The 27,574-nt window shown below is 34.2% G+C and overlaps 2 protein-coding genes across 4 annotated transcripts in view; one reads left to right on the top strand and one right to left on the bottom strand.

Moving 5' to 3' along the window:
• Window positions 1-19,729, bottom strand: part of LOC128207773 (uncharacterized) — a 34,923-nt gene extending 15,194 nt beyond the window's left edge. For both annotated transcript variants that reach the window (XM_052910935.1, XM_052911015.1), the window contains exons 1-4: window positions 19,555-19,729; window positions 5,002-5,070; window positions 2,724-2,813; window positions 134-262 (exon numbers count right to left, since the gene is read on the bottom strand). In XM_052910935.1, the coding sequence (XP_052766895.1) occupies window positions 134-262; window positions 2,724-2,813; window positions 5,002-5,063 (281 nt within the window). In that variant the 5' untranslated portion in view covers window positions 5,064-5,070; window positions 19,555-19,729. The remainder of the gene's footprint in view (window positions 1-133; window positions 263-2,723; window positions 2,814-5,001; window positions 5,071-19,554) is intronic.
• Window positions 19,730-22,735: 3,006 nt separating this feature from the next.
• On the top strand, window positions 22,736-27,006 carry LOC128237420 (protein N-lysine methyltransferase METTL21D-like). Of its 2 annotated transcripts, none has more exons than XM_052952953.1 (4): window positions 22,736-22,980; window positions 24,320-24,509; window positions 25,434-25,553; window positions 26,100-27,006. In XM_052952953.1, the coding sequence occupies exons 1-4, from the start codon at window positions 22,736-22,738 to the stop codon at window positions 26,208-26,210; spliced, it is 666 nt and encodes a 221-aa protein (XP_052808913.1). In that variant the 3' UTR covers window positions 26,211-27,006. The 2 variants fall into 2 exon arrangements, with proteins under 2 accessions (XP_052808913.1, XP_052808920.1); XM_052952960.1 differs by having other exon boundaries at window positions 22,737-22,980; window positions 24,320-24,420; window positions 25,478-25,553.
• Window positions 27,007-27,574: the final 568 nt, after the last annotated feature.

Here is a 27,574-nt window from a genome sequence, read left to right as displayed (position 1 = left end):
TAAGTTTAAGGCATGTTGATTTTGGGGGCATATTTTGATTTACGATACAATTATTAAGGCGATGCAATTTTTGAAGGCAAATTTAAAGGCATAATGCACAAGTTCAATCAATTTAGAACAAATTGTGACTTACTTCAACTCGTGTTCGTCACCGTCGTAAATTTCCGCCTCATTGTCTACAAAGGAATGCCGAATACTCCCAAGCGTTTCGTTCATTTCCGTAATCACCGAAGACAGATTCACCGCGTCATCGGAAGAAATGCTGCAGATTATAAATATATTACTTACGAGTCTTCATAAATACTGAAGTTGGTTGGGAAGGCCAAAAATTACTAAAAGCATTTCATAATTTCAATTTTCCTTTACTTCTGACGTAAATATATATTTTACTAAAGCTTTGGTGTGTAAAAAAAAATCAGCATTTCTTTTGAAGAAATATTTTTACAAAGATATGTTAAAATTCAATTAACATTAAAACAACATTATGTATAATGTTTTGTGCGGAAAAAAACACTCAAATAATTCAACAAACGAAAGTGGCTTATTGGCTACATCTTTTCAAATCAGAAAGTTATCGAAAAAATAGTGACTTCAATTCAGAAGCTTTCACCACAAAGGCACAGCACAAATTCTTCGTCTAGATGGTCACTTGACTCCCTGCCCAGTGGTCAAACGTTAGATCCCCCGCCTCACTAATTAAATACAAATATGTTACGGGAGGGAAACTAAACGGGCATCAAATGCATCATTTGTTTTACATTGGCGCTCGTTAAGGACTAACAGTATCTATAACAAGGGTTACATTCTGCCTGTGTCCTGTATGCCGTAACAGCCTAAAGCCAATTGATAGTCCGGAGACGTCGTAAAAAACACGTACATTCCCACTAAAGCCACCAGTCGCTGTTTGGATAGTATAGACCATTTGGGTAGATGAAACTGTTCATGTTTTCATGGCAGTTTTTCGTTGAATGTGTTTATTGTTGTTTTTTGTTTTGTTTTTAAATAATCTTATTTCGCAAACATTTGATAAGCTCTTATAAGCTAAATATGAATGCAAGTATACTTGTTGCTTGCAAAAGATTGAACCTTAAAGAAATATAAAACTGTTATTATAAATCCCTCAAATAAAAATTTGCATGTTGGCGACTTTTCAACTAAAACATAGTTTACTGTCTGATATTTGTTTTCAATAAACTGCTCAAGGTATTTGTCCTGTTGAGCGCAACAACACAGACCACATTCTCGCGTAATATCGTGCCAACGACATAGTTTGCTATACTGTTTAAAAACTTTATATAATTTTTTTCACAATCGTATTAAAATAAATAAGTTGAAGCTAAGATATTTATATACTTGTTTTATTTATTATTTTGTGCACTCTATAACTGCGCCATTTACTAGCGATTTGGAGAGTATTGAAAACACAAGTTTGGTTTAATCATCTTTATGATCAGCTGATGCTAATTCACGCTTATTTTGAGATATGGTGTTCCTGACCATGTACAAGTATGTACACACAAAAACAAACATTGACTAGAGCTTCATTACATGGCTAGGTACTTTTTCAGTAATTGTGGACAAACGCAGTTGTCAAATAAGTAAGGTTAAAAGAGCATTCTTCTAAGAATGAAGATATTGGTTCATGTTTAAGGCGGCTGTGTAAACTCTCTTAAGTTAAAAAGAGCATAAATAATTGTGTGACGCCTTAGATTTGGTGAATGAAACTTCATTTAAGACGACACATAACCCGCCAGTGACTTTAAACTCAAAAGAATACATTGAAAAACAAAATATGATAAACCCTTGCCCAACCGTCAGTTCATCCTAATACAAAAGAAACTATAGGCATTAACAAGAAGGATCAGGTGTAAGTTTACTCCAACCAAACCCTTTAACCACAAAACACAAATCCAGTATCAGCATTGGCCAGTATTCATAAAACATCAGTCATTTACTTACTTAAGCCTTTTCTCCTTCTTTTTCTTGATTATTTTTATTAAAGTGTGTTGGTTTTTTGGTATTGTTGATTTTTTCCGTTAAATAAAGGTGTGTTTAAAACAAAACCCAATGGAAATAAAGCAGTATAAAATTTTAGAGGAATTGTATCATATTTGACCAGTCAGCTTCTTAAATTAGGAAAATAGTTTAAGTTGGGAATGTCCTGAAGATGTTTTATGAATACCGATCCGTTAAGTATACTTACCGATGTCTATAAAGTCAGTAGATATTCATTTAGTAAAGGTGTTTAGCTTGTTATTTTTGTATTTTGTAAACAGATGTTTTCAAACGTATGAAAAGCCATCAAAAAGCATTTAGAACAAAGTGTTATACTTAACAGCGACCAAACCAAGTAGACACATATTCATCCTTCAATAAACGCCATTTATATTAATATTATGTATATAAATTTATTTATATCATTATATAATTAACGGTGTTTCTTTGTAACGTACTAATTATAATAAGTATACTAGTACATGCAAATGAACATGTTTAAATAAACGAAATGTTGTACATACATTTAAATTGATTATGTTTATGTTCAACATGGTTTTCAGCATAAAGTGTTATCCTTATGAAAGTCAAATTGACTGCATGATAAAGAATATTTGCTGAAGATTACAAGACGTAAGTTATTAGCCTAATCTCGGTGTTATTTGTGTGTAAGTACCATTCTTTTTATTGCTTGGTTGTTATGTTTAAAATTACAAAACAAATGTTACCTCGATATGACCTTGAGCTCACCCTTCACCGTCGCGATTTTTTTCAAGGTGTTGTCCAAACCGGTCTGCTCTACCCGTCTCCATATATCACTGAAAAAATGACAAATATCTTACTTTTAATGTTTGCATCACCTAGTTTGGCATTTGACAGCATTGGTCCCTCAAAGTTAAGTATCGCAAATGTAAGTAAGTGGCCAAGCTCATGACAATGGAATCGCAGGACGGTTTTCTGATATATTAACTTAAAAACCTCTTTACAAAAACGTCTTTCAAAGCATCACTTTAAGCGGGTTATTCACCTTTTGCGCATGCGTACTTCATTGTACTTAGGCTATTTGCGCCAACATTAAGATTACCCGGCTGCCGATTTGATATGCTCACAACTTTTCGCACAATTTTAAAACCGTCCATGGTGCTCATATAAACGGTAAAGGTGGTGTCAATTAAGCATGTTTATCTAAAACAAATAAGTATAAGCTATACTATCGTTAGCAGGGATAAAAACAACAATATTTACTTAAAAATCACAAACAACAGAAGCAATGGTGGAAGCAATTATAGTTCATGAATATACTTTCATGTTTTTCGTTTCTGCATTCATACACCTCGCGGTCGAGTTAATAATATTCCAGGCGGACCACAATTTGATGAAATCTTCTCGAAGCGGTTCGTATTCATTTGGTTGAGTTTGTGTTGAGTTGAGCTGAGTATCTTGTGCGTTTTCCAAACTGACAAGACGTGCAGAAACAAACCAGTGAACATTACACTAAAACAGCTCGTGTGCTAAAGAGATCGAGAATACACTGGTCGTCGTCAAAATAGCATTACGCGACACACGTTGTCTGTGCCTGATAAACACCGAGGTTATTCCGTCTGTAACATTTGACTTAATAGTTGAATAACTATGTTAAATAATGTGAGATGTATTGTATATTTTGTCTAAATGTGTTATTAATAGGATGTCTTAAACCTTAATTATGCATCTAAATATACGACAACCTAGAGGCATCAAACTAGATATCGAGCAATGTGTTGCATTCAAGGGAAATAACTCAAGTACCCCTCAAACTTTGTCGTGACGTATTTCGGAAACACCAAGAAACGTGTTGCCGTAGCAAAAAGCCATTTTTAATTTAAAATGCCATTTTCAGTGACTATATAGCAATTCGTTACTAGTTTCGGAGATAGACTTAACTGGTGTTCATTTATATTGCACCACTGGAGTTTACAACCCATACAAGATCCATTGCAATTTTGAATGGGGTTGCTTAGGAGCGTAATGATAAAAATGATACCTGTTTATTACAAAGTAGATTTTAACTGCAAAATCGTATGTTATCTGGATCTCTTTAGCGGCACAAAGCGTACTACGTGCGATGTTCCCAAATGGTCAATTTGTAGTCATGTTGGGCAAATAAAACAAAAGCTCGTGCAATCAAAATAACTGGGTTCCATATTCACTTCCATATTGAGCGTAAGTTTGAGACGCTGGCCTTAAAAAAATCTTAATGCTTCAAAATATCTATAAAATGACTTTGACAATATATGTGTGCCTGATTGAAGCACAGATTAATTATAAATATAAAGATTTAACATCTTGCTTCGGTAATAGCATATGACATGAATATTATAATTGTACTTAACAGAGTCTGAGAAGCGAGAATTTAGTGAATACGGACCCATAAGTTAACGCACACATTTAAAAGGCTGAGGCAACTTATGCAACTAAAATCAATGCAGAATACAACTTAACAATGTATATACTAACTATTTGGTTAATAATCAAACACTAGTAGTTTCTATATAGCTTTGTGCGTCATCATTAAAAGCAGACTAGTGAGTTCATTGATTCGATATATTGTCACCATTCATAAACTCTACTATTTAAATATCGAGTTCACAATGGCCACTTATAACTATTTAACAAGTTAATGCATTTCAAGTGTCTCAGGGATAAAGCTGTGTGGATAACATGGGAATACGTATGCACACATATAAGCATATCACATTCAAATGCTATCACATGCACCGTTTAAAATGACCCGCATATGTTTGTTTTTTGTAAAATGCAATTTTGTCTCAAATATTGTCTTTTAAGTCCACGATTTTGAAAAGCGTTAGTAGTGTATGAGTTTTGCGGTTGTAATGTTAGTCAACGGAACTTGCTAATTTGTGACCTTACCTGTCACCTAAAGCCACCGCTGCCTAGCAGGACATTGTTAGAAAATGTCTGAAAATGTGCAAAATAAAACTTTTGTGGCCATACACATGTAAATACCTGGCAGATTCCGTTTTCTTTTTCCTGCTGACCTTGTGTTTCTGGCGATCTTTTACTCCCATTGTGACTCTAGAAAAAGTCAGATACAAATTTTATTAACAGTTAAGTTGGATGGGCTTCTGTTATATATATTTTGACTGTTCCCTCTGCCGAAGTTAATCGAAGTTGTGTAACTGAACCGTTTGGATATAAGAATTAATGTGTAAATGAAATTAAATTGAACCTTCTCCAGTATAGTGCAAATAATTAGATATTATTATGTATAAATACATCAGTATCTCGACCAGGCATCCTCTCAAACAATGTTTTCTGGTCGCTTAATACTGTTACATTATACGGGTTCTACGCTGTCGTTCATGTCATGTTTCATGTGTGGTTGGAAATAAACTATTTATATTAAAAGAAGACGACCCATTCTAAGATGATACTACATTTGTACCCTCTTTCTGGTTCCTGGCCGATGATGATAAGGGTGTGCATTTCCTACGATGTTACCCCCCCCCCCCCCCCCTCTTCCCCCTTTATCAAAGTGCGCCCCTCTGACATCCAATCTTGCACTGAGTATAAGTTTCTGTGGCTAACGTTTGCGATTTGATTCCCCACTCATACAGTGTGTGTATACCACGTGATAAATTACGTCATATATGCTACGGCGGAAGGCAATAATTTGCTTAAAATGAGGCCTTTAAACAAAAATAACTTTTCTTTTACAACACCATTTCAAATAAAACAAAGGGCAGTCTATGCCGCTTTAAGAGCCCCGCATTTGCTAATTACCGACTTTTGATAAAGTCATTAGTTTCATTAAACTCTTCGACTCGGACAAACCTGTTTCCAAAATCATGTTTTGACAGTGCTACGTCAGACGGCCGTATTGTGAAAAGATTTGTCGAAGTGTTTAAGGAAATTAAATTTCAATCAAACTCTGGTAAAAGACGGAATGCAGGGCTCCGTAAGCGGCGTAGGCCGCGCTTTGTTTTAATTGAAATGGTTAAGAAATAGAGAAGTTATCTTTGTTTAAAGTATTTTTTTCAAATAAAAATATTGCCTTCCGACGTAGCATTCATGACACAATTTATCACGTTGTAAACATACACTGTCAAAGTGTATATATATATACCGTGCGGAGCAACACGGATACAAAACATTTTGTTAACGTTAGCTACCGTGAGAGGTTTTTAGCCTTAAGTGTAATGGTTAACTGACGTATATGGCCATATAGAACACTGTGTGCTTTGTTAATCAGAAAGTTCAATCAATTTTTAATATTCGGATACTCTGGTCTGCATATTTTCTATGTTTGGTGTTTACAAGCACAAAATAGAATCATGATTGCGTGCAATATTTTATTGACAAGTATTCAATAAGATCATGTCTATACCGATGAAATATTGATGCGCTCCAATCATTGAAGTGAACAGCGAGGCTTTCTGTGGTTATTTACTTTTTTCGTGTCGGACTGTTCATCTTTTAATTTCCGAAGCTACCTTACTGCACATCTTTTACTTTCTCGTTGCCTTCTTTGCATCTTATACCTTCTCGTTGCCTTACTTTCTCGTTGCCTTCTTTGCATCTTTTACTTTCTCGTTGCCTTCTTTCCGTCTTTTACTTTCTCGTTGCCTTCTTTGCATCTTTTACTTTCTCGTTGCCTTCTTTCCGTCTTTTACTTTCTCGTTGCCTTCTTTGCATCTTATACTTTCTTGTTGCCTTCTTTGCATCTTATACCTTCTCGTTGCCTTCTTTGCATCTTATATTTTCTCGTTGCCTTCTTTCCGTATTTTACTTTCTCGTTGCCTTCTTTGCATCTTATACTTTCTCGTTGTCTTCTTTGCATAATTTACTTTCTTGTGACTTTCTGTGAAAATATTAATGTCGATTGACGTTCTGTGAATCTTTTTTATTTCGCGTGACTTTCTGTGCATATTTAAGTTGCTCGTGCCTTTCTGTGCATCTTTCAATTTCTTGTTGCTTTACGCGCATCCTCTTTTTCATCACTCTCTGTTCATCTATTTATTTCTCATGTCTTTCTGTGCATATTTAAATATTCCGTGACTTTCCTTGCTTACTGGTAATTTTCGAGATCTTAGGTGCATGTCTTTGCTATAGTCCGCTGGTCTACAGACTTAAGTTCCGCAAATCGAAATCAGGTATCGTCAGATCTACTATTCTACAGATGACATGGCTGTTTAAAATGGTGCAAATTAAAATTCATCTTTATTTAAATACATACATGCAAATGTAACGTTAACGTGAATTTGAAAGCCAGCCGAAGAATGTTCCTCTTAAACTTTGTGGAATACAAGTATATAGATAAGTACGTGGAAATGTGTTGTCTAAAGACCGTGCCTTACTTTACCTACTACAAATAGTCAAACGTCCTGAGCCAATATCGAGTTACATGTATTTCACTTACTGTTATAAAACTAGCGTTTTGTATTAAAAATTCAACTTATTCTTAGGTAATTTAAGGCACTTAAATATTACAATTTAGGGATACTCAATTGTTTTATTCTATTGTTATTGCCTAAAAGATTGTTGTTAAAAAAGAGTAAAACCACGCATGTCACACCTTCAGCCTTTAAAGGCTCTTAGCGTTTTCATTTGATTTCTGGTGCATCGTTCAATTCCTCGTTGCTTTCTGGGCATTTTTTTCATTTAACGTGACTTTCTTTACATATCTTAAATGTTTTATGCTTTTTGTGCATTTATTATTCCTCGTGGCTTTCTTTGCTTCTTAAAGTTTCTCGTGATCTTCTGTGCCTCTTTTAATTTATCGATGCTTTATGTGCATATTTTAATTTAACGTGACTTTCTTTGCATCTTTTATATTTTGTTGCTTTTTGTGCATCTTTTAATTTCTCGTGATATTCTCTGCATCTCTTAATCTCACGTAGCTTTTTGTGCATCTTTTAATATCTCGTGATATTCTGTGCGTCTCTTAATCTCACGTAGCTTTTTGTGCATCTTTTAATATCTCGGGATATTCTGTGCATCTTTTAATCTCACGTAGCTTTTTGTGCATCTTTAAATATCTCGTGATATTCTGTGCGTCTCTTAAATTCACGTAGCTTTTGGTGCATCTTTTAATTTCTCGTGATATTCTGTGCATCTCTTAATCTCACGTAGCTTTTTGTGCATCTTTTAATATCTCGTGATATTCTGTGCATCTCTTAATCTCACGTAGCTGTTTGTGCATTTTTTGATATCTCGTGATATTCTGTGCATCTCTTAATCTCACGTAGCTTTTTGTGCATCTTTTAATTTCTCGTGAATATATTTGTATCTTTTAATTTCAAGTTGCTTTCTGTAAATCTGTCGATTTCTCGAGGTTTTCTGTGCAAAGTGTTTATGTTTCGTAGCTCTTGCTGCATCTTTTAATTTCGCCTCGCTACTGTGCATCTTCTAATATCTCGTGACTTGCTTTGCAGCTTTGAAATTGTTCGCGCCTTTCTGTCAACTTTTAATTTTCGTGACTTAATGTGCATTTTTTTTCCTGGTGACTTTTTTTTAATCGTTTAATATCTCGTTACTTCCTGCGTATCTTTAAATCTCGCGCTTCTTTATGTGCAATTTTTAATCTTTCGTTGATTCCTGTGATGTTTTTAATATCTCGTTGCTTCCTCTGTATTTTTTTTTTAATATCTCGGTACTTTATGTGCAATTTTTAATCTCTCGTTGATTCCTGTGTGGTTATTAATATCTCGTTGCTTCTTTGTATTTTTTTCTTATATCTCGGTACTTTATGTGCAATTTTTAATCTCTCGTTGATTCCTGTGATGTTTTTAATATCTCGTTGCTTCCTGTGTATTTTGTTTCTGATATATCGGTACATTATGTGCATTTTTTTAATCTCTCGTTGATTCCTGTGATATTTTTAATCTTTCGTTGCTTCTTGTGCATCTTTCAATATCTCGTTACTTTATTATCATATTTTAATATCTCCTTGCTTATGTGCATCCTTTAATCTCGCGTTACTTTATCTTTTACTATCGCCTTGATTTGTGCATATTTCAATCTCTCGTTGCTTTTTGTGAATATTTTAATTACAAATGGTATGGGCTCAATGATTTATGGCCTTACAGAAAGTAAAATCAATCTTTAATATTCAGATACCTTTGGTCGCCCAATGCGGTTTAATGCTCAGATATTGTGGTATGCATAATGTATTCATAGACTTGAATGACTGCTTGACAGATTTCATTGAAAGGCCTTCAATAAGATAATGTATATACCGATAATAAGTGCTATTTTCCAATCAATGAAGGGACCAGAGTGTCTTTCTATGTATCTTTTATTTTCTCTCCTCTGAGAGAACAATGTCTCATAAATATTATATGGGTGCTTCATGTTTAGCCTTCCCATGAAATGAAAGGCACGCAATCATTTTATAACATATTCATGATATTATTTTTTCACGAAACAATTGACAGATATAGATAATACACTGTAACTATGAATGACGAAGCGTTTTGATAAAAATAAAATGATGAAGACTGTGTAGTATAAGGCCATGGACAGGTAGAAATTTTGCACGCGTGATCCCGATCTAATAAAATAAGAATTACACGATTCAATCCCTTTTCTAAAACAACACTAAGTAAATATACCGCCTGAAACAGAAATAAGTGTAATTTGGACGTTGTTTTTATCGTTTTTGAAAATATGAAATGTCCTCTCTGTGCGTGTGAATTCAGTCACAAAGGAATGTCATCTATTGAAAAGAACATGGAGTAGAAATGTTCCTGGTATACTCTTCAACATGCACAGTACAGAATACATTGCTGTATTAATTCTAAAATTGTACTTGGGTACACTCAAACCATACCCGCCCCGCGGCAACCCGCCCATAACCTATATATTACATATATTTTTAAATCATCAGGACGTCAAGCTTTCGAACACCTGACTGTGTTTTACAAATGATAATATTTCATTCAGGTTTTATAATCCTATTTTCCAACTGAGAACATACACTTTCTTTAACAAAACATTTATTGAGATCAAAAGCTAACACTAATTTATAATATTGTTATTATTAAGTCAATGTTATAAGAAACCTAAAGTATACGGCCAATCTATTTCACTTTAAGCCGTGACGGAGACATTTATCCAATAAGTTATGAGCATAACAATGAAACTTACATAATGGTTAAGATTTCATTGCATTAAATACGGTTTTAAAAAATAAATATTGTTTAAACTTTGAATAAACGTGTGTTGATATATCATGCATAGATAATAGGATGTTTTACACACAAAACGTTTATGATCCTGAAAAGTTTATAAGCTATACTCTCACAGATTGACTGTTTTGACAACTCTTTTTGTCTCGGAATAAGCCATGTTTTTTCGTGCATGCCTGGAAACCAGTGATATAAGACCGCTGACAAAAAAAACAGATCGTAGTTTTGTTTTCATATTTACGGTCGAAAATTAATGTTTTATATCTAAAAGGTTTACTAACTCTTTAAGAAAAATGAGTTTTTCGCCAAAATAAACATTTTCGAACGTAAATATGAAAAGCTGCAAACTGGTTTTTCCTTTCATATATCACTGGTTTCCAGAGATTTACGAAACAATGGCTCATTCCAAGACAAAAATAAACCGGTAAAAACGGTCAATCTGTGAGAGTGCAGCTTTAAGTAAAGATAGCTTAGCGAATGCATAAAAACTAATAGAAAAGGTGTATGGATTAGTTGTTGCGTTGACAGTAAAAGCTGCATATTCTGGACAAAATGTTTCCATAAATGTTTTAAAGGGCATCAGGACAGATAAGCACCTAACACATGTCAGCCCTTTTCTGTGGTCATTGTTATCCTTTATCAGAATGTTTTACTTTAGGGTTTTAAAAAGAATAGCAATATCAACGCGTCATGAAAATACCTCAGGTGCGGATTTACCTCCAGAGGCAAATCTTCGGCAACCATCAGATGTGATCATTTTAACCCCTTTATTTTATACTTTACTTTAAGATTATAATGCATTGCCTAAGAATATCCATATCAACCCTGGGGGAAAATGTTCTCACCTATGATATATTTGCCCCGGGGATAGGCATTTCTCTCTCGTTCAGTGTTGTTTGGGCCCTTACCGTGTGCCTCTTAAAGTGACTCGCTCATATATCTTTAAGAGGTTAACATATCCGTTATTGTAGCTAAACTGCCCGGTGTGTGTGTGGTCTAGCCGGCAATGTTCTAAAAAAAATCTTGACTACCGGCGTGGGTTCGAACCCCACTAAAACCAAAATTCTTTTTTATGCTAAAACTGTATTTTTTCTGCAATTTCGAGATCATATAGTAAAATAATGATAAAATAAGTGTGCATTACCGGGAAAACTATTTTTTTTGGTCCAAAAACATGAGCGAGTCACTTTAACAGGGTTAATATGTGAATGTTTGACCACTGGCCTTGTCTCAAATGTTTTCATTATATCAATGGCCTTGGTATTAGATAAAAGTTTCTGTTTCAAGTTATCGACAAGTATTTTAATCAGGGATAAACAAGTACTTTTGGTTCATTTAAGTGGCAGATACGGTTGTTTAAATATTTTACAACCACTCTAAACTCTTCAAAAACACGGATCATGTAAAATTTGTCATACACGTTGCAGAAAAAAATGGCTTTGTGTGAGGTAGATAATGCGTGTAAATATTATGGTGCACCTTAACAACTTGCTTATCTAAGAACTAGCCGTTTCTTTGATGAACCATAAAAAACTGGGTAGTATAAGTGTTCATGAATGAGTTTTCATGTTCCTTAAATGACAGGGTGAATTATTTACGCCAAACGTATCGTTAATGTCAGGAGTTTATATGTTAAACATGTTCGACTTTTAAAATGATACCAACAGTTTTGTGATAAGGACAGTCATTCTTTTTATGAAAAGTCCGCTAGCAAGTTCGAAAATTTCACTATATCAGTTTTCATTATTACAGGCAGCCAAATTCATTTTAAAACAAAACAACAATAAAAACCTGTGCGACTGAAATGTATTAAGTATCACAAAAAAATAAAAAGTCTAATTCGAACTTGGGCAAATTCAACCCATAAAAAACAGGTTAAGAAATTAAATATATATAAAAAAAATATCTGATCAAACTTATCCATCTTAAGGTGTATTTGGTTCAAGTGCATACATTGTATCAAGAAACGTAACTGGGCGTTCCTTATGGAGTTAAAATGTGACTTTTTTCTGTCGCTTATTTTGAAATTTTTGTTCAACTGTAGCATATTTATATATTCTCATTATTTCCACCTGAAATGTATTGAAACATGCCAAACAAACAAACGGCGAAATACACAGTACACACAGAAATAAATACCATGAGACAAAAAGTTGTTACACCAAGATCAAGATGTTCATGTAATAATATGGTAAGATAACGCATATCTTTAACTGAGTGTATACTTTCTGAATGTGTGGCTATCATAGCATATCTTTAACTGAGTGTATACATTCTGAATGTGTGGCTATCATAGCATATCTTTAACTGAGTGTATACTTTCTGAATGTGTGGCTATCATAGCATATCTTTAACTGAGTGTATACTTTCTGAATGTGTGGCTATCATAGCATATCTTTAACTGAGTGTATACTTTCTGAATGTGTGGCTATCATAGCATATCTTTAACTGAGTGTATACTCTCTGAATGTGTGGCTATCATAGCATATCTTTAACTGAGTGTATACTTTCTGAATGTGTGGCTATCATAGCATATCTTTAACTGAGTGTATACTTTCTGAATGTGTGGCTATCATAGCATATCTTTAACTGAGTGTATACTTTCTGAATGTGTGGCTATCATAGCATATCTTTAACTGAGTGTATACTTTCTGAATGTGTGGCTATCATAGCATATCTTTAACTGAGTGTATACTTTCTGAATGTGTGGCTATCATAGCATATCTTTAACTGAGTGTATACTTTATGAATGTGTGGCTATCATAGCATATCTTTAACTGAGTGTATACTTTCTGAATGTGTGGCTATCATAGCATATCTTTAACTGAGTGTATATTCTCTGAATGTGTGGCTATCATAGCATATCTTTAACTGAGTGTATACTTTCTGAATGTGTGGCTATCATAGCATATCTTTAACTGAGTGTATACTTTCTGAATGTGTGGCTATCATAGCATATCTTTAACTGAGTGTATACTTTTTGAATGTGTGGCTATCATAGCATATCTATAATTGAGTGTATACTCTCTGAATGTGTGGCTATCATAGCATATCTTTAACTGAGTGTATACTCTCTGAATGTGTGGCTATCATAGCATATCTTTAACTGGGTGTATACTTTCTGAATGTGTGGCTATCATAGCATATCTATAACTGGGTGTATACTTTGTGAATGTGTGGCTATCATAGCATATCTTTAACTGAGTGTATACTTTCTGAATGTGTGGCTATCATAGCATATCTTTAACTGAGTGTATACTTTCTGAATGTGTGGCTATCATAGCATATCTTTAACTGAGTGTATACTTTCTGAATGTGTGGCTATCATAGCATATCTTTAACTGAGTGTATACTTTCTGAATGTGTGGCTATCATAGCATATCTTTAACTGAGTGTATACTTTCTGAATGTGTGGCTATCATAGCATATCTTTAACTGAGTGTATACTTTGTGAATGTGTGGCTATCATAGCATATCTTTAACTGAGTGTATACTTTCTGAATGTGTGGCTATCATAGCATATCTTTAACTGAGTGTATACTTTGTGAATGTGTGGCTATCATAGCATATCTTTAACTGAGTGTATACTTTCTGAATGTGTGGCTATCATAGCATATCTTTAACTGAGTGTATACTTTCTGAATGTGTGGCTATCATAGCATATCTTTAACTGAGTGTATACTCTCTGAATGTGTGGCTATCATAGCATATCTTTAACTGAGTGTATACTTTCTGAATGTGTGGCTATCATAGCATATCTTTAACTGAGTGTATACTTTCTGAATGTGTGGCTATCATAGCATATCTTTAACTGAGTGTATACTTTTTGAATGTGTGGCTATCATAGCATATCTATAATTGAGTGTATACTTTCTGAATGTGTGGCTATCATAGCATATCTTTAACTGAGTGTATACTTTCTGAATGTGTGGCTATCATAGCATATCTTTAACTGAGTGTATACTTTCTGAATGTGTGGCTATCATGTGGCTATCATAGCATATCTTTAACTGAGTGTATACTTTCTGAATGTGTGGCTATCATAGCATATCTTTAATTGAGTGTATACTTTCTGAATGTGTGGCTATCATAGCATATCTTTAACTGAGTGTATACTCTCTGAATGTGTGGCTATCATAGCATATCTTTAACTGAGTGTATACTCTCTGAATGTGTGGCTATCATAGCATATCTTTAACTGAGTGTATACTCTCTGAATGTGTGGCTATCATAGCATATCTTTAACTGAATGTATACTCTCTGAATGTGTGGCTATCATAGCATATCTTTAACTGAGTGTATACTCTCTGAATGTGTGGCTATCATAGCATATCTTTAACTGAGTGTATACTTTCTGAATGTGTGGCTATCATAGCATATCTTTAACTGAGTGTATACTTTCTGAATGTGTGGCTATCATAGCATATCTATAACTGAGTGTATACTTTCTGAATGTGTGGCTATCATAGCATATCTATAATTGAGTGTATACTTTCTGAATGTGTGGCTATCATAGCATATCTTTAACTGAGTGTATACTTTCTGAATGTGTGGCTATCATAGCATATCTATAACTGAGTGTATACTTTCTGAATGTGTGGCTATCATAGCATATCTATAATTGAGTGTATACTTTCTGAATGTGTGGCTATCATAGCATATCTATAATTGAGTGTATACTTTCTGAATGTGTGGCTATCATAGCATATCTATAACTGAGTGTATACTTTCTGAATGTGTGGCTATCATAGCATATCTATAACTGAGTGTATACTTTCTGAATGTGTGGCTATCATAGCATATCTATAATTGAGTGTATACTTTCTGAATGTGTGGCTATCATAGCATATCTATAATTGAGTGTATACTTTCTGAATGTGTGGCTATCATAGCATATCTTTAACTGAGTGTATACTTTCTGAATGTGTGGCTATCATAGCATATCTATAATTGAGTGTATACTTTCTGAATGTGTGGCTATCATAGCATATCTCTAACTGAGTGTATACTTTCTGAATGTGTGGCTATCATAGCATATCTTTAACTGAGTGTATACTTTCTGAATGTGTGGCTATCATAGCATATCTTTAACTGAGTGTATACTTTCTGAATGTGTGGCTATCATAGCATATCTATAATTGAGTGTATACTTTGTGAATGTGTGGCTATCATAGCATATCTTTAACTGAGTGTATACTTTCTGAATGTGTGGCTATCATAGCATATCTATAATTGAGTGTATACTTTCTGAATGTGTGGCTATCATAGCATATCTTTAACTGAGTGTATACTTTCTGAATGTGTGGCTATCATAGCATATCTTTAACTGAGTGTATACTTTCTGAATGTGTGGCTATCATAGAATATCTTTAACTGACTGTATACTTTCTGAATGTGTGGCTATCATAGCATATCTATAACTGAGTGTATACTTTCTGAATGTGTGGCTATCATAGCATATCTTTAATTGAGTGTATACTTTCTGAATGTGTGGCTATCATAGCATATCTTTAACTGAGTGTATACTTTCTGAATGTGTGGCTATCATAGCATATCTTTAACTGAGTGTATACTCTCTGAATGTGTGGCTATCATAGCATATCTTTAACTGAGTGTATACTTTTTGAATGTGTGGCTATCATAGCATATCTATAATTGAATGTATACTTTCTGAATGTGTGGCTATCATAGCATATCTTTAACTGAGTGTATACTTTCTGAATGTGTGGCTATCATAGCATATCTATAATTGAGTGTATACTTTCTGAATGTGTGGCTATCATAGCATATCTATAATTGAGTGTATACTTTCTGAATGTGTGGCTATCATAGCATATCTATAATTGAGTGTATACTTTCTGAATGTGTGGCTATCATAGCATATCTATAATTGAGTGTATACTTTCTGAATGTGTGGCTATCATAGCATATCTATAATTGAGTGTATACTTTCTGAATGTGTGGCTATCATAGCATATCTATAATTGAGTGTATACTTTCTGAATGTGTGGCTATCATAGCATATCTTTAACTGAGTGTATACTTTCTGAATGTGTGGCTATCATAGCATATCTATAACTGAGTGTATACTTTCTGAATATGTGGCTATCAAAGCATATCTTTAACTGAGTGTATACTCTCTGAATGTGTGGCTATCATAGCATATCTTTAACTGAGTGTATACTTTCTGAATGTGTGGCTATCATAGCATATCTTTAACTGAGTGTATACTTTCTGAATGTGTGGCTATCATAGCATATCTTTAACTGAGTGTATACTTTTTGAATGTGTGGCTATCATAGCATATCTTTAACTGAGTGTATACTTAACTGAGTGTATACTCTCTGAATGTGTGGCTATCATAGCATATCTTTAACTGAGTGTTACTCTCTGAATGTGTGGCTATCATAGCATATCTTTAACTGAGTGTATACTCTCTGAATGTGTGGCTATCATAGCATATCTTTAACTGGGTGTATGCTTTCTGAATGTGTGCTATCATAGCATATCTTTAACTGGGTGTATACTTTCTGAATGTGTGGCTATCATAGCATATCTTTAACTGAGTGTATACTCTCTGAATGTGTGGCTATCATAGCATATCTTTAACTGAGTGTTACTCTCTGAATGTGTGGCTATCATAGCATATCTTTAACTGAGTGTATACTCTCTGAATGTGTGGCTATCATAGCATATCTTTAACTGAGTGTATACTCTCTGAATGTGTGGCTATCATAGCATATCTTTAACTGAGTGTATACTCTCTGAATGTGTGGCTATCATAGTCTCTGAATGTGTGGCTATCATAGCATATCTTTAACTGAGTGTATACTCTCTGAATGTGTGGCTATCATAGCATATCTTTAACTGAGTGTATACTCTCTGAATGTGTGGCTATCATAGCATATCTTTAACTGAGTGTATACTCTCTGAATGTGTGGCTATCATAGCATATCTTTAACTGAGTGTATACTCTCTGAATGTGTGGCTATCATAGCATATCTTTAACTGAGTGTATACTTTCTGAATGTGTGGCTATCATAGCATATCTATAACTGAGTGTATACTTTCTGAATGTGTGGCTATCATAGCATATCTATAATTGAGTGTATACTTTCTGAATGTGTGGCTATCATAGCATATCTTTAACTGAGTGTATACTTTCTGAATGTGTGGCTATCATAGCATATCTATAACTGAGTGTATACTTTCTGAATGTGTGGCTATCATAGCATATCTATAATTGAGTGTATACTTTCTGAATGTGTGGCTATCATAGCATATCTATAATTGAGTGTATACTTTCTGAATGTGTGGCTATCATAGCATATCTATAATTGAGTGTATACTTTCTGAATGTGTGGCTATCATAGCATATCTATAACTGAGTGTATACTTTCTGAATGTGTGGCTATCATAGCATATCTATAATTGAGTGTATACTTTCTGAATGTGTGGCTATCATAACATATCTATAATTGAGTGTATACTTTCTGAATGTGTGGCTATCATAGCATATCTATAATTGAGTGTATACTTTCTGAATGTGTGGCTATCATAGCATATCTATAACTGAGTGTATACTTTCTGAATGTGTGGCTATCATAGCATATCTATAATTGAGTGTATACTTTCTGAATGTGTGGCTATCATAGCATATCTATAACTGAGTGTATACTTTCTGAATGTGTGGCTATCATAGCATATCTTTAACTGAGTGTATACTTTCTGAATGTGTGGCTATCATAGCATATCTTTAACTGAGTGTTACTCTCTGAATGGGTGGCTATCATAGCATATCTTTAACTGAGTGTATACTCTCTGAATGTGTGGCTATCATAGCATATCTTTAACTGAGTGTATACTTTCTGAATGTGTGGCTATCATAGCATATCTTTAACTGAGTGTATATACTTTTTGAATGTGTGGCTATCATAGCATATCTTTAACTGAGTGTATACTCTCTGAATGTGTGCTATCATAGCATATTTTTAACTGGGTGTATACTTTCTGAATGTGTGGCTATCATAGCATATCTTTAACTGAGTGTATACTTTCTGAATGTGTGGCTATCATAGCATATCTTTAACTGAGTGTATACTCTCTGAATGTGTGGCTATCATAGCCTATCTTTAACTGAGTGTATACTTTCTGAATGTGTGGCTATCATAGCATATCTATAACTGAGTGTATACTCTCTGAATGTGTGGCTATCATAGCATATCTTTAACTGAGTGTATACTTTCTGAATGTGTGGCTATCATAGCATATCTATAATTGAGTGTATACTCTCTGAATGTGTGGCTATCATAGCATATCTTTAACTGGGTGTATACTTTCTGAATGTGTGGCTATCATAGCATATCTATAACTGAGTGTATACTTTCTGAATGTGTGGCTATCATAGCATATCTTTAACTGAGTGTATACTCTCTGAATGTGTGGCTATCATAGCATATCTCTAACTGAGTGTATACTTTTTTAATGTGTGGCTATCATAGCATATCTTTAACTGAGTGTATACTCTCTGAATGTGTGGCTATCATAGCATATCTTTAACTGAGTGTATACTCTCTGAATATGTGGCTATCATAGCATATCTTTAACTGAGTGTATACTCTCTGAATGTGTGGCTATCATAGCATATCTTTAACTGAGTGTATACTCTCTGAATGTGGGGCTATCATAGCATATCTTTAACTGGGTGTATACTCTCTGAATGTGTGGCTATCATAGCATATCTTTAACTGGGTGTATACTCTCTGAATGTGTGGCTATCATAGCATATCTTTAACTGAGTGTATACTTTCTGAATGTGTGGCTATCATGTTAAACGTGATGTACAATACACTGAAGATGTAATTTTTCATGACACGTGGTTGAAACATGTCTCCATGGCGGTTCAAAAATATTATGTTATCAATGGGCAGTACAATAAGTGCATCACTAATTTGAACATTTTTGTATTTTATAAGGTTTATCTAGGAGTAGGAATATTGGGCACAGGGTTTATAGAAGCCTTTGCGTTTGTTTACTTTAAATTGATTAGCCTAGTATCAGTGATACCTCTAGCTATATGCCTACATACACTTACATTATGAATAAAAAATATCACAATAGATATGGAGAAATTGAAACAATTGATTAATGACAAAATAATTATTATTTCTTAAAACTCCTGAACGAATTGATACATATAATCATAATTTATCAAGAGTTTAACCATTATAATGCAGTGCTTACAAGTATGACCATTCATTTTGTGCAATTAGAAAATACATACATAAAAGTGTAAGTATTTTAGAATTATTAAAAATATTAATAAAAATACACATATTAAAGATAAGTATGTTTAGTTCTTTAAACAAACCTTGGGGATTATCCTATATGATCCAAAACTAAGCACTAGTCATTAATTAAACAGAGTATAAATGCACTGAGCATTAAATATCATAATCAAATATCGATTTCGCTTTGTCAGAGTGTTCACTTTCAGCCACTGATATTGAATAAGAATCCTCGCAAATGATATAAATATTTTGTTTTGTAGGTAGGCAAATGAAATGGGCAAGTCGAATATTTAGGTGTGTGGTTTATTGAAAATCTTTCTAGACTAGATACAAATCTACCCATATATAAATAAAGGTGTTAACGATATAAATCAGTGCGAGACTTCACTTTGTTGTATTGTATTGGAAAACCCAATAAACAAACAAATGTATTTCATTAAACAGGTTTATTGTTCATTTTATAGCCATTTGGGGTGATTAAAATCTTAAAAAGTGTCCCGCTAATTGATAAGTCTTAGTTAAAAACCTATCATCCGAATAAACGTAGGTTTGTATTAATGAACTGTTTGTAATGTAAAAAATGTCTTAATTTGGAATAACAAATCACCTCGATATTCCAAAACTTGGCAATTTTGCGGGTTATATAAGTACCCAAATGGGAGGTGCTACTGGTTGAGATTAGGGTCCCGCCGAGCGAAGTAGAGCAGTTTCATTACAGTGCAATCTATTATTTTGTATTCACAGTCCCCTATTTATTATTCAAATAGCAGATTAAGTATGTGATACAGGCATTTACACTTAGTTATGTTTATTTCCTTTACTTATTTTAAACTTAAATTGAATACGAATATTTGCTACCATGTGTATATTTTCAACATAATGGCCAATGACCATGGTGACTTTAAACACAAAAAGCTTGTCTGATTTATAACACGAGTATGCTTGGACCTAAGAGCTTCAAACTTGGTAGGGGCGGGGGGGGGGGGTCAGCAGATGACCAATATTGATTTTCATGATAACCGGTCTAGGACACAGTGATCTTGAAAGAAAAAGATGTGTTTTACAAATATCTCTTATGCTCTTATAATAGCTAAAATATACGTCGGGAAAGGTCTATTTCGGGGCATTTGTCACGTGACTGTGACAGCCGTACCTAGCCCTTCCTACTTTAAATGAAATTCATATATATTGTATTTGGACCCAGCTCCCGATCATCATTTTCCCGCAGGTACCCGTGTACATTCAAGCCGCATAATAAACACAACGTGTACATGTTATCAAAAAACGTAAAGTTTGGAGGTTTTTTTAACGTTTGAAAAGTACGGATGATGAAAACGCGATAGTACGATGATGAAAACGCGACAGTACGATGATGAAAACGCGAAATCACCATATCACGATGGTGAAAACGTGAAAGTACGATCGTGAAAACACGCGTTATCGCGTTTCAGATCAACACATTCACATGCGATGGCCCGAACGGCATTCCGAAGAAAAGACTAACTGCCATCTCTGCTCATGTGAGTCACAAAGGAAGGAGAACGTCATCTATGAAAAGGTACATGAAGAAAAAAACACACCTTAATTTACGTTGACCTCAACAAACACCACGCCACAAGGTTGACGTTAACCAGCCAAAACTTACAAAACATCAGATGGTATTGGTATTAGTATCGGTCGGGTACCGGGAACTAAATTTGTACCCGGGAACCCGCCAAAACGTTCCCGGTCCGAGGATACCCGTCCATGCCCTTATAGGATGGGGTCCATTTGCATCGAACATGTGAGTCTTTTTAGTTTAGTTTTTTACCTATCGTTTTAATAACTTAGCTAGATTAATAGTTGACAGCTGAAAATATATTCATTCCTGAATCTGTTCGGTTAGACTAATGTCCTTTTTGAAAATCTAAGATGGGTCTCAAACTAAGGCGTAAGGCTTGTTTTGTTTGTTCCCACTCACCCTACCTACCTTATTTGTTCCTCCCTAACATACAGTGACTTTTTTGGCGTATTTTTTTTAGTAATTTTCCAAAAGGAATGTACATTTTTGAGTGAACATGTTACAATTTTGACCGTTTTTTATAAATAAAAAATCTGCGATAGTGATAGACCTGATATAGGTCGGTTTGGGACGGTATACGGACATTTGCCCCCCCGGACATTTGCCCCCCCGGATGTTTGCCCCCCTTTTGGACCATGGCGGACATTTGCCCCCCCGCCGTTTTCGAGGGGGCGGACATTTGCCCCCCCTCAATGTTCGAGGGGGCGGACATTTGCCCCCCCTCCATTTTCGATGGGGCGGACATTTGCCCTCCCGGTTATATAAGTAATATTCTAGACAAACCTATATTTTGGTTATATATGCTATTTTGATCTTGATTAGTGAATTACTTATCATACCATTCAGAGAACAGAAACGTATTTTTTGCTGTATATACTTGTATATATGAGTGCTATAAATGTGCTATATGACTTCTGATTTGAAATAAAAATATTATAAAAGGATTTACATTGTTGTCTTACCTAAGCCTACATCGTCACATGTGTGACCTGAACGGTGTAATCTGTATTGATATGTAATTAACGACAAACATACAAACTGGTGTAAATCGGTTGGCAGTTTGCACGTAAATTGAACAAATAGTTAAAGAAAAAAATGTTCATTTTTTTATAAATTAATATATTTTTAATATCTTGGTATAAACTTATAAAACCGGGGGGGCAAATGTCCGCCCCCTTGAAAACGGCGGGGGGGGGCAAATGTCCGCCCCCTCGAAAACGGCGGGGGGGCAAATGTCCGCCCCCTCGAAAACGGCGGGGGGGGGCAAATGTCCGCCATGGTCCAAAAGGGGGGCAAACATCCGGGGGGGCAAACATCCGGGGGGGCAAATGTCCTAGAATCGTTTGGGACAGAATGAGAATTCCGTTTCTCAAACAAATAAACAAATTGACCAACATAGAAAATGATGATTTCGACGATGACGACAAGGACAACAACAACATCAACAACAATAATAATGAAATATTAATAATTATAATGATAATAACTGGGAGTATGATAAGTTTTTTATTATTATTATGTTAAATAAAAATAAATAAATAAAATAATAATTAAAATTGTATTAATCTTTTATTGATAATTAATGTACAGATATAGCAATGCCCATGAGGAAGTATGAAATGAACTGTTCCAGGTACGGTACGAACTTTATACGGGAAATAGTAAATTTTACCGTTTCAAAAAGTTGTCCCCCTTGCAAGATGGCTGCGCCCATGAAAGAAAGTAATATATTTACGCGAGACCTTGAGAGAAATGATGACAAAGTTTTAAAACTGAAACAATATGAAACTGGTGACGTTGGATGTGTAGTTTGGGACGCCGCGATTGTGTTGGCCAAGTACTTTGAGGCTGCGGATTTTCAGTATGGACGGTTTTGGAAAGGGAAAAAAGTATTGGAACTAGGTTCTGGAACGGGCGCTGTGGGGCTGCTTACAGCTAGTTACGGGTATGTTTTGCCCTATTTATCTTTCATATCAGTCATGTGATTGTCGGATGATCGAATGGCCGAGCCCACAATTAACAATATTATTGACTAGTCATTCAGGGTTCGAATTTAACTTTGAGGAGCAACTCGCAAAATGAATAATCAACTTGCAATTTTATTATTTGCTTTATTTCCTTATAATATTGTCTAATTACAGTAGAAATATACACCTAAGACAAATGTTGAATATTAAAAAGTATCAATCTTGAGTGACTCAACTAGTAGAAATTGTTGATAACAAAGCTGTCCAATAATTTCATACGTTCACTTTGTATATTTACCACGGCCATCAGGTAATACCCATTCTGCAAGCACGCTACAGATTTCATTAAGTCTATAAGTATTAAAAACAATAACATTATAAATATAAAAGAAATAAAAGCAACATTAAATGTAGCATGGATGCTTTGGACCATGAAATATATTGATTGACGGAGTCTAACCACTTTGACAGTAATGGGCGGAAATATATTCAAAGGTTGATGGGGTTTACATTTAGTGCGCAAAAGTGCTAAATTTAGCCAATGATGAGATTTGATTCACTTTGTATTATGCACGCCTCGGAGCATCCTGAAAAGATTCGAGATAAAAACTCGGCCTTTTCCGTATTTGTTCTATTTTTGAAAATTTACTAGAGCGTGACTCCGTATGGTCTTCTTTAATCTTTATACTGGTAGTGTAAACATGCCACTTATAGGTTATTTACACTCGACTACATAGCGAAGTTAAGTTTATGTTTATTCTAATTTCCTTTTAATATTTTGTGGTCTAGAAAAAGCCACTCGCAGGATTATGCGAGCTTGAATAAAAGTCACTCGCAATTGCATCTTGCGAGTATGCGAGTCTAAATTCGAACCCTGTCATTCTAAAATGACATCCAGGCTTCTTGTTCTATCCTGTCCTAAACGTCATTTAAAAAAGCCTGGACGGCATTTTAGAATGACTATACTGTAGTGTTGACATGATCTAAAATGCTCAAATAATATGTGTGCATTTATGATTTTATTTTATTTATATATACTTGTTACAATATGTTGTTGGTCAATAGCTATTGCAAATGTTTCTCTGTTATGTCGTACCGACTGAAAAATAAAATTTAATTTGATTTGATTCTCCATATCTACCAATTTAGAATAACGAGCTTTCATGTATACTTTTTATCATTTTGACATTTCATACCGTATATATCCCTGTAACTTGAGTCTACCATAATCAGAAAAACATCAAAAGACTTGTTGGGGCCATTTGGGTGGACTACCTATGTTACTTACTATGTTTTATGTTGTTTTTTCTCTTCCAGGGCCTCAACAATTATAACCGACCTGCAAGACTTTGTTCCACTTATGAATATGAACATTGAGACCAACAAAGAAACATTTCCTGACATGGACATCAAAGCATGTGAGCTTAAGTGGGAAACCAGCATTGATAGTCAACAGTTTAGCAATATTGATGTTGTAGTTGTTGCTGATTGTATTTATTATGCAGAGGTGAGGATTAATTGACTCTCAAAATAATATGGATGATAAATGTATGGCCGACTTGCTATCTACATTAAATGTATAAATATACCTAAAGGGACAGGGTGTTTTTAATACAGACTCATTACAATCATTATTTTACTTAAGCTGCACTCTTCACATATTGAACGTTTTGACACCTTTTTTATTTTTTGTCTTGGAAAGAGCAATTTTTTGCGTAAATATCTGCAAACCAGTGATACAATACTGATGACAAAAGATCAGATCGCAGATTTTCATATTTGCACTCCAAAATTGATGATTTTTGCAGTTTTCTTAAACTGTTAGTAATGGTTTAAGCAATAAAACATTAATTTTTGTTGACTCTGCAATCTGATCTTTTGTCAGAGTTTACTCTTTCCAAGACAAAAAATAAAAAAAGTTTTAAAAACGGTAAATCTGTTAGAGTGCAGCTTTAACAGTAACAGCCCGATAATAATTATGACGTTTAATCGGATAAAAAACTACCTCGATATTAACCTGTGTTTTGTTTAACAAAAAAAGCATTCATTCCTTAATCCTAAGCCTATGTGCAAAACGTTTGTCCAGAGTTAGCCACAATGCGAAAAATTACTATAAGGGATTTTTTTGACATTTGGACATTCATCATGTTCCCCTTAACATATGTTTATTTTAAGGAATTTACCATTTCAAAATAATTTAACATATTAAATGCAAAGATAAATCTGTTTTGGGTCCCAGGTCAAGGCAACTACAACATGTTGACTTTCCACAATATATTTTTAGCACTAGGATTTGTTATTATTGCCCATATAGTACAAAACAAATGGTTTATAAAAAAAAACAGATTTATTTTTTTTATCAGTCAATAGTACATTTAAATGTTTATTTATTTTCAATGTCAATGTACATTTTAGAATTATTTGATTTCAGTCTCTTAAACCCCTTGTTCAAACAATTGAAGATTTGTGTTCTAGCGGCACTTGTGTTTACTGCTGTTACGAAGAAAGAACCACTGACAATAAGCCAGAATTGCAAAGGAAATTTCTTGAGGTAACAATATTTAATCTACAATATTTCCCAAGTTGAAGGTCCTACTTTCATACATGTAATTTATTATAATCAATGTTTGTATCCTCACTAACTTTACATACATTGTTTGATAAGATGTAGTTTTTCTTTCTTTTCTACAAAAGTACCCGGTAGTGCCTAGTGGCAATATTCACAAATCTGAAAATAATGATATTTTATATAATATCAACAATGGTGTGTTAGTAAACTGTTGTAAATATCTTCCAAAAGGTTAGAAGACAACTAATTTATATTACAATCTCACTTTTTAAAACCATAGTCAAGATGATATTTGAAATAATAATCTTTGTGTTAAAAATAGTAAAATTCAGAAATATCCTCAATATGTATTCTTTATGTTTGAAAAAATTAATATGTTGCATACTTAATGGACAACCTTTTTAATGTAAACATAAAGTCTTGGCCAAGAGAAACCAAGTTGCTTTATTTTATGAGAATTTAAAGTGGTTTCTTAGAAATTGAATATATTTTCCCAAAAGAAAAATGATTATTACTTGTTTGTTCCAGCTTGTCGGTGAAAGGTTTACTGTTGAGAAGATTCCTTTGGAAAGACAAGACTCCCAGTTTTCAAGTGATGATATTCATATTCTACGGTTTTGCAAAAAAGACAAAACATGAAACATTTACACTTGAACTTCCAGTTTATCAGCAATGAAAGTAATATTCCATGGTTTTGCTAACATGAACCATTTAAACAACTACTGGGTAGTGTATCAGCGATGATATTACCGTAATGTCTTGTGACTGTGCGAACAGGATGAAAAAATAAAAATGTTAGTGGTCAACATTTTATTTTGACCAATGTGAAAGCAGTATTTCTAAAGTTTTCCAATACATTTATTGCAGTAAATCAGCAGTCAGCCGTCATTGAATCCCCCCCATCCTCCAACTTCGTTCAAGAGTACTTTTTATATATCAATATAGAAGAAAACAGTTGCACCATTTCGGACTACCAATTGTTTAAATTTTCTTGGGGGATATTTTAGCACTTTTATCTTCTGTATGGAAACAAAAAGTACACTTGGATAAATTAAGGGGGGGGACACACGCAGGGTACGCCCGCCCCCCCCCCCCCCCCCCTTAATTCGTCCAAGTGTACTTTTTGTTTCCATACAGAAGATAAAAGTGCTAAAAAACACACCAAAAATGCACCATTTCGGACAGGAATGGTTAAAGTTTTCTCAGGGGATTACCCCCAACGCCCATACCAATACTTTGAATCAAATCAAATTCATTTCTGAGGGAAGGACGCAAGTCAAAAGGTTACGCCTAAGTTACCCTCCCGCCCATTCTAAATGGAAATGTATCCTTGGGTTTACATGGATCTAAATTGGAAGCTGAACATTAAACTTTAATCCACTGTTATACCATGTTAACCATGACATTTTACTGTTAAATAAATGTTTTAATCCAATCATTGAATTGAACTTTATGCTCAAGCAATTTTACATTCAACTACTGACCATTCATGTTATCAATGACAAATGCAAAATGATATCATAGACATGTTAACAGTGGTGATGAAATTTAAGACGAAAAGGTATGTTTTAATGATATCATAGACATGTTAACAGTGGTGATGAAATTTAAGACGAAAAGGTATGTTTAAGTATGAATATAAACATTTATTTTGAAAAATACCCTTTTCCCATGCATGCATGGAGCCTCCTTTGCTGAAAAATCTACCTTTGCTTTGCACGCATGAAGAGACCCATCTTTGTCTATTGCAAACCCTCCTTTTCTAAAAAACTGTCTTGGATTTCATCACTTCCGTTCATACATTGGCTGATTCAAGAAGTAAAACTCCTTGTTCTTTATTTAATGTGTTATTCTCACCTCAGAATATAGACTGTCTTGAAAAAAACACCTTCAGCTCCCATATTCCATAGCCATGAGTCCTGTGCAAATTACTAAGAATCTTGGGCATGCACTACTTGAAAGCCCAATTACATAGCTCGTTATTTTTAAATGACTAAGTATCT

The sequence above is a fragment of the Mya arenaria genome, chromosome 1 (assembly GCF_026914265.1).
Source record: "Mya arenaria isolate MELC-2E11 chromosome 1, ASM2691426v1".
Lineage (NCBI taxonomy): Eukaryota > Metazoa > Mollusca > Bivalvia > Myida > Myidae > Mya > Mya arenaria.
Note: the sequence above shows the minus strand (reverse complement) of the source record. Positions and strands in the feature narration are given on the sequence as shown.